This window comes from Aptenodytes forsteri, unplaced genomic scaffold (assembly GCF_000699145.1).
Source record: "Aptenodytes forsteri isolate BGI_AS27 unplaced genomic scaffold, ASM69914v1 Scaffold647, whole genome shotgun sequence".
Lineage (NCBI taxonomy): Eukaryota > Metazoa > Chordata > Aves > Sphenisciformes > Spheniscidae > Aptenodytes > Aptenodytes forsteri.
The window spans coordinates 14,827-22,483 of NW_008795889.1; the positions used below are offsets into that span (position 1 = coordinate 14,827).

At 52.9% G+C, this 7,657-nt stretch overlaps 1 protein-coding gene across 1 annotated transcript in view; it reads right to left on the reverse strand.

Moving 5' to 3' along the window:
- Positions 1 to 4,982: 4,982 nt before the first annotated feature.
- Positions 4,983 to 7,657, reverse strand: part of ILKAP (ILK associated serine/threonine phosphatase) — a 16,455-nt gene continuing 13,780 nt past the window's right edge. The window contains exons 11-12 of the mRNA XM_009284235.1: positions 5,576 to 5,657; positions 4,983 to 5,360 (exon numbers count right to left, since the gene is read on the reverse strand). Coding sequence (XP_009282510.1) covers positions 5,220 to 5,360; positions 5,576 to 5,657 — 223 coding nt within the window. The 3' untranslated portion in view covers positions 4,983 to 5,219. The remainder of the gene's footprint in view (positions 5,361 to 5,575; positions 5,658 to 7,657) is intronic.

A 7,657-nucleotide genomic window follows, 5' to 3' on the forward strand; every position in this document is an offset into this window, starting at 1 on the left:
GGGGCAGGACAGGCATGGTACGGGATGGGACCGGGGCTGGCAGAGCATCCGTACCGGCCAGTGGCCAATCTCCAGGAAAATCACCCCAGGCTGCCTTGCAAGTCGGTGTGCCAGGTGCTGCCGCTGCCCCCGCCGGGGCCCCCGCCGTGCTGGAACCGCTGCTGAGGGAGCTGCAGCTCCTGCTGAAAGGTACTCACCGGCCCCGGGGAGTGCTGCAGGAAGGGGGGACCGGGGGGGACCCCAGGGCAGGAGCAGGGGACAGCAGGGATGAGGCACCACGGGGCTGGGCAGCAGAGCCAGGCACTGTCTCATCTTGGGGCCAGGAAAAGCTGAGGTTCCTTCCTAAAGCCAAGCCCAGGCTGGGTTTTTGGGTCAGGCATGGTGAAGGAGAAGGCAAAGACATGCAGGAAGGCCTGGGAAGGGCGTGAGGAAGAGGAGGAAAGTGGTGAAGGCAACGCACAGGCCAGGTCCCATCATCGTGTGGAAGCAGCCTTCCACTGCCGGACACGTGAAAACATCTCCATCGAGCAGAGAGCACGGCAGGAGCTGCAGCTCTACTACATCGTGAGTGCCCAGCCTGCCACCCCTTTCTGCCTGCAGCATCTTCCTCCCCATGGGGGCACGCCCCTGGCACAAGGGCTCATTCTCTAACCCAAGCCTTTCCCCATCCCCAGCCAGAGAGGGAGGGGATGTTCCACCGTGGCTCGGGGCTGAACCTGACCAGTGGGCAGTACACAGCCCCTGTTGCAGGGTACTACACCTTCACCGCGACGCTGCACATCGGTGAGCCCTCAAGCACCCCCACGGCCCCGTCGGGGAGGTCCGGGATGGCTCTCACCCTCCCCTCTGTCCCAGCACGCAGAGAGCAGCGGAGGAAGGGGCAGCGGTGCAGGGGGAATCATCTGCGGGTGCTGATTTGCGTGCAGTCTCACTGCCAGCACAACAGGTAGGGCAGGGCAAAGCTGGGAGGGGAGAGGGACCCTGGGCCAGGGACAGAGGAAGGAGTCCAGCATCCCTGGGGGAAGGAGGGACCCATTCTCCCTACCACCAGCCTCCCTCTTCTGCAGCAATTTGGAGACCGTGTCCCGGCTGGAGAGTGGTGGTGACCTTTTCACCATCTCCGTCACCGGAGTCCTTTACCTGCAGGTTAGTGGTGCCAGCTCTGCTCGGGACTGTGCCAGGCAGAAAGGTGCCTTCCATGGCTGGGCATCAAGTCTGTTTCTCAGCCCAGCTCCAAGCCCAAAGGACACTCAGTGTCCCAGCAGACCTCAACCCTACAGCACATACAATGGCTAGGTTGCCCTATTGGCCTCTATGTCATCCCTTTCCCAGAAGGAAGGTGGGTGAGCAGTCCCTCCAGCTTCCCTGCGCGCAGCAGCTAAGAGAGCTCTCTCCTTTGCTCTGCCAGGCTGTGCCCAGTGCCCAGTGCCCAGAGGAGGTGTCCCAGCCCCATTAAGCCCTCTCTCCCTCCAGGCTGGGCAGTATGCCTCTGTTTTTGTGGACAACGCTGCAGGCTCTCCCCTCACCGTTCAAAGTGGCTCCGATTTCAGCGCCATTCTGCTGGGGGTGTGAAAAGGTGCTGGGCACCACACAGGGAGCTGAACCTGTTGCCAGGAGCAGCCGGACCCTTCCCTGTGCCAGCAACTGTCACGCCTCCCCTGCTCAGCACCAAGCCCAGGGAAGACCTTCCGCTGCTGCAGGAGCTGCAGGCTGGTCCGATACTGCTTGCACTACAGAACCATCTGAAGCTGGACAAAAGATGGGGGAGGAAAGGATAATAAATAATAATAATAATAATAAAGCAGCCTGACAAGGAGCTAAAGGAGTTCACTTTTATCTAAAGGCTAGGGCTGGAAGTTTATCTCGGAAAATGCTTTCTCTGCGGAGCTCAGCTCCCACCATGCCAGGCGCTGGTGCCTTGGATGAAGCCCGATACCTCCATTTTCGCTCTCGGCACATTTCCCTACCCAGCTTCGCAGCAGCCTGAAAGATTATTTGTATTGCTTTAGCTTTCCTGCAATGTATTAGCAGTGAATGTTTGTTCGCAGAAGCCAATGTCCTTTGCAGCTAATCTTCAAAGCAGAGCAATGTCCCAATAATGCCGCACATTCAATTAAAGCAAATTCCTGTCCTGTGGCTTTCCACGCCAGGCGTTCCCTGCCCATGGCACAGGGCCCAGGCCGTGGGCAGCACAGATAGGCTCCTTGCTTCAGCTCTGATAGCAGTCTGAGCCGAGGATGGGCGCAAGGCTACGTGCCTGAGTGAGGGCTGCAGAAGAGGTACCCAGGCAGGCTGGGCATGGGACAAGGGAGCCACGTTTTATTTCTTAGTAGCACATAGCACGGGGCAGGCTGTGCTACACCATGAGATAGCCCGAACTGCACCCAGCCCCACCTTCCCTGAGGGATCTGTGCACGTAGGCAGGGGGGAGGCAGTTTCCTCGCGCTGCACCTCACTCATGAGGGTTTTCCTGGCCCTGCCTGGCCTCCTCTGCAGGTTGCATCTTCTCAAGGAGCCTGGTGAAGTAGCTGTTGCTGCAACTCTTTGTGGGTGGGAGTGTTTGGATCCAGGGGGGGTGGGGGTGGGGGTGTGTGTGTGTGGCTCTGGCTGTGCAGTTTTAATGCTGACTTCTTCCCCAAGGCAAAGAGAACTTGTCTCTGAAAGGAAAGACATGCTTTTCCCCACAGCTGAATGGGTGGGCAGCAGCATCCTGGCAGAGATGAGGCCTCTGCAGCTCCTGCCCAGCTGAGGAGCTCGGCCGAGGCAGCACCTCCCAGTTACCATGCATGACCGTGAGCCAAGGCAGTCTTGCTCAGATCAGCCACCTTCCCTTCCTACCAAACACACCTGAGAAGATACAAAAGAACTCACTGTTGGAGAACAGGGCTTCCAAAGCTGGTAAGCTGTCCTCTGTGAGCGAGATATAAAGACCCCAGTGCACCTGAACACAAAATTGAGAGTTGATTAAGTCAGAGATACTGGGGCGCTAATTTAGATGTTGGGAGGGGGCTAGAAGCTCAGTCAGCCCCAAGGGAGGGGAGCTGCATGTACAGCACTTCTGCATGGGCCACCCCAGGGTGGTGGTCCCAGAGCTCCCCACAGTAGCAGGATGCTGCTGAGCAATGAGGCAGGGAGAGTTCGTTTTCAGGAAACCTCTTGCAGACCCCACCCTACCAGGAAATACAAGCAAACAGTTATTTGACTTCCACTAAAGCCAGCCAGTTAGAAAACTGGCTGGCTACTCACAAGCATGGTGAAACCTGCTCCACAGTGCTTCCTTTTCCCCTTTGCCCTGAAAAATGGCCAATATGATCCATTTTATGGAAATCATTATTAACTGTATCATAACACTGTGTATTATGTTCCTAGTTGGAGTTCTGCTTTCAGTACTCTTTCTAAAAGGGAAGGAAAGAAGAGTTGTAAGAGGAGGGAGGGGGAGAGAAGACAGTCAGAGAAGGACAAGCTGATACTTCTCTCACCAGCTCTTGCACCGGAATTAAGAGGTCCCTCTGGTGCTCCCTCCAGGAGGCCCGGGTGCTTGGCTCAGCTCTTGCAGCACAGCACACAGCTCTCCCCAGTGCAAGAGCTGTGAAAAGCAGGGAGACGAGAAGGGAGGGCGAGTTGCCCTTCTGAGATCTGCCGTCAGGGTTTCTTTTGACACAGGCTGAATAAAGTCCGTGCTACTCTGTCTTGGCTCTCCAAATTTGGCTTTCAAGAGCAGAAGCAGCAGAGCGTGTTGCTAACATGGGCAAATCCCTCTCAGCTCATCCTGCAGTGCAACCTTACATCAGAGTATGCAGGAATGGCTGGGAGCAGAACAAGCTGGCAGAGGCAAGCGCTACCCAAAATATGTGCTGGAGGCCCGCTTCCTTCCTCAGTACTCTGCAGGAGATGAAGAGTTAGCACAAGCTAGGCTGAGTTAGCCTAACCATTAGCCTAAGTCCATGAACTTTAACTGACTTCTGCTGTAGCGGAAATAGATGAAAGACGGTCAAGCCACCTGTCCCAAACAACAGAATAGCTTTTGCGTGCTCAAGAAAACAGATAGCCCAGGATCTGGGACCATCTCCCAAAACTCCAGGGAACACAGGGAGCAGAAAAGAGCCCGGGAAGCCTCACAACCCTGTGCAGGACTATTCACAAAACAGCAGGCACCACCTCACCAACCTGCCCAACCTCTCTCTGGGACTGCACCATTTCTCATGCAGAGCAAGGAGGTTGTGCAAGAAACCACTGCACAGACCCACTGGCTCATCTCCCTCACTGCACCGTCTCACCCACAGGATGGGAAAGTTACGTAATCTGGAATTTAAGTGCTTTGGTAGCCCAATCCGTTTAGCTTTCACACTCATTTGGTCTTAAGCCAAATTTTCTCTGGAAAACAGCACACCGACTGTCTGCAGCAACAGCTGGTAGAGGAATGGGGACGCGGATGAGATACCGGACACTTAATAGCAACAAGTACCTAAAACCCGAGATGCCTGCTCCTCAGATAGCATAGACAAGCACAGAGCCTGCCCCTGGCAGGTCCATTTGGTGAAAACACTTTCCCAGTAAACATCAGGAGCAAACTCCAGCCACTTTTGCCATATCAACAACCAGGATAAAACCCCAATGTTTTCTGCAAGCAGAGGGAAGGTACACTGCTGCTCTGCAAGTGGTGTTTATATCACTCAGCTGCACGCAACCTCACAGCCCAGCTTCAGAACCAAAAGATTTCCTTCCCAGCACTAAGAGGACAGCCCACACCACATCCCAAGCCGGTGTCCTGGGGTACTGCACAGTCCGTTTGGTACAGCCGGTCCGGGAACTCCCACTGAGTCCTAAGAGCTCAGGACTTTCCCAGGGCCTCATACAAAGCTCAAAGAAACAAACAGCAGAACTGCACCACTTGGAACAGCTGGCAGAGTTCATGCCCACAGATGCCTGCTCTTCCTAGCACCTCTGCCAAATGGATTTATTTGGTTTGCCAAGACATTCACGGGGGGTTGACAGAACAAGAGATTTCCGCATAGGCTGATCCACTGTGGCAGCCACTTAGAAAACACTGCTAGACAAGTGAGCTAAAACTATTAGAAAAAAAAACCCAAAACTTTATTTACACTGAAGAGCATCCAGCAGGACCCTCCCTCCCCCAGCCACACATGCACACACACACCGACTTCTCCCTTCCCTTACATCCGCTGCAAGCTGGGGATCCTGCTGCCGCACCTCATCTCTCAGTGCTCTATCCGGACCACCATGACCGTGACATTGTCTGCCGACCCTCGCTGTACTGCCTTGTTGGCCAGTCTGTTACACGCAGCTTCATACCTAGCGTCTGCTTCTAGCTTCCCTTCTCTCGTCTGGATGTTCTTATCCTGTTGGGATGAGGAAAGATGATGCTGATTGCTCCCAGCAAAGCGCATAGGTGCAAGCACATGGTAATTTCCAAGCATGGGGAAGTAAAACAGATGAGGACAACCTCAGGTATAAGGGAGGATACCCCGGCAGAAGTACATTTCTGCAAGTCAGAGTCATTCCATTTTGTGTCCCCTGCACTGACAAACCCAGCCCCAGGCTGCCTTCTCCTCACCTCCAGGCAGGACACAATGAAGTTCACAGCTTCTTCTGGTGTAAAGACTTTAAAGAGGCCATCACATGCTATCAGAATGAACCTGGAAATCAAGCAGAGACAGGTTCCAAGGCTGAATCTTTGGCTCCCCAGCTACAGCAAAATCCCTCCAAGCTGTTTTATGAGTACCCATGCTCCAGGACAAAGGGAAGATGCCATAAAGCTCATCTGAAAATCCCTCGGAAGCACCAGAAGTCCTCTGGTGCTCCAGAACCTACCATTCATGGAGCTGAGGCAATTCAAAGTACAGGCCAAAAAGACAGGCAAACAATGCAAGACCTAGATCAGGACATCCTGGCAGTCCTACTGACACTGCACCATTAGGCAAGACCATATACCATGCCCTGCTGGAAAGCTCCATTATTTCTCTAGGAACCGATTCTTTCCTTTTAGTCTTTTTCATTCACGTATTTCCCCTGTGAAGTAGCTAATGCAAGAAAATAGAGAAACACAGCCAGCTTAATACCTTATGTACATCCCTTTAAATCCTTTACATTTCCATGCTCCTGAGATATGCAATAACTTAATTTAAATAGAAATTCAAAAGAAAAGTGAGCAGCTTAACCCAGAAACAGAGGCATAACTGTGATCGGAAAACTCTGCCACAGGGTTTTGCCGCAGGCTGCAGAAGGTTGAGGGGATACAAAGCCCAAGGCAAGGAGAGCTGCCTCCTAGTTCCCCACTGGAGGATGGGGAGACAGCCTGCTGTGCACTCCCTGCCTGCACAGGGGATTGTATTAACCTGGAGCCCTAACCACAGTCACTGGACAAGGAAAACTACAACCATCCTGCAGAGGTGGCCAGCCTGCCAGAGCAGCACATGTCTCTGAAGACATTGTTTCAGAGCATGATACTCAGGATATCTTTAGAAATATTTTAGTGGATCACTTGATATGGAACTCTAATCCCAGAAAAAGCAGCAGTACTGGGTTACATACTCACCTCAGAGAGCCTGCAGGGCATACTGACATGAAAGCTCACAGCAATTTGTCATTGCCAATCATATGTTAGAAAGTATCTCAAATCTTCAAATATCAGAGCTGAATGCAATGGTATTTGTGGGCACCATGGCTGCCAGAAACAACTCTTGGACAGGATGGGGATCCAAGAATTCAAGCCTTAACCAACTGCTTGAACGCTCGTGTGTGAACTTATTCAGAGCACGAAGGAAGTCTAAGGCTCATGTATGTTATCACTGCTGTGAGGCCAGTTTCTCCAACAGAAGCCTTCACAGTATCTTGGCAGAGTGAGGCAGCAGCATTATCCCACTATACCGATAAGGAACAGGAGCAGAGAGACATCAGCAGTAAGAGCATCCTCTAATTCTGGGTGATCAGTCTGAAGTGCCTCGACCCTAACAGCAGAGCACACAGGGTCGTGCAGCTTGTGCTACTTCTGCTGAGCAGAGCTAGGACACAGCCTAGTGTGGGCACGCTGTACCTGTCGTTGTGCATGAGTTGGCAGCATTTGATATCTGGCACAGAGATAACACCACAGCATTTGTACTGGTCATCCCCAATGGAGTGGGAAACCTCCAGCACTCCTAGGACTCTCCCGTCCCTGCACGAAAAAGAAAACATTGAGAGCCCTCCCCACACGTGCACATCTCACTGCACTGCCTTACAGGGACACTCTTCATGGTGCGTTCAGCTGCCTTGTACAAGTCCTGACCCAGCAAGTTCAAATCTTCTTCTCTTCAAAGTCTCCTTCCCTTTCTGCATGTTTGTGTGAAGCTTTGGGAAACAAGTGCAAAGGGGGAGGAAAAAATGAAATTGGGAGAATTCAAGGCTGTTTTCTGTTTCCCTGCCCTAAATCAAGTCCTGCTTAGCCTAGCAAGCCAGGGAACTAAGAGTTATATGCTGAGCCGAACTCCTGGAGGCAGAGGTTTGAATTCAGATTATTTTTTGGCAAGGTATCTAGCAAACTGCATTTCAATAGAAGCACAGAGTGGCAGCAGGCAAGACCAGGTCTGAGCCAGCAGCCCCTCCTGTGCTCTGCCTATCAGGACACCAACCCTTATAGACTGGCTCAACTTGGGGCAGG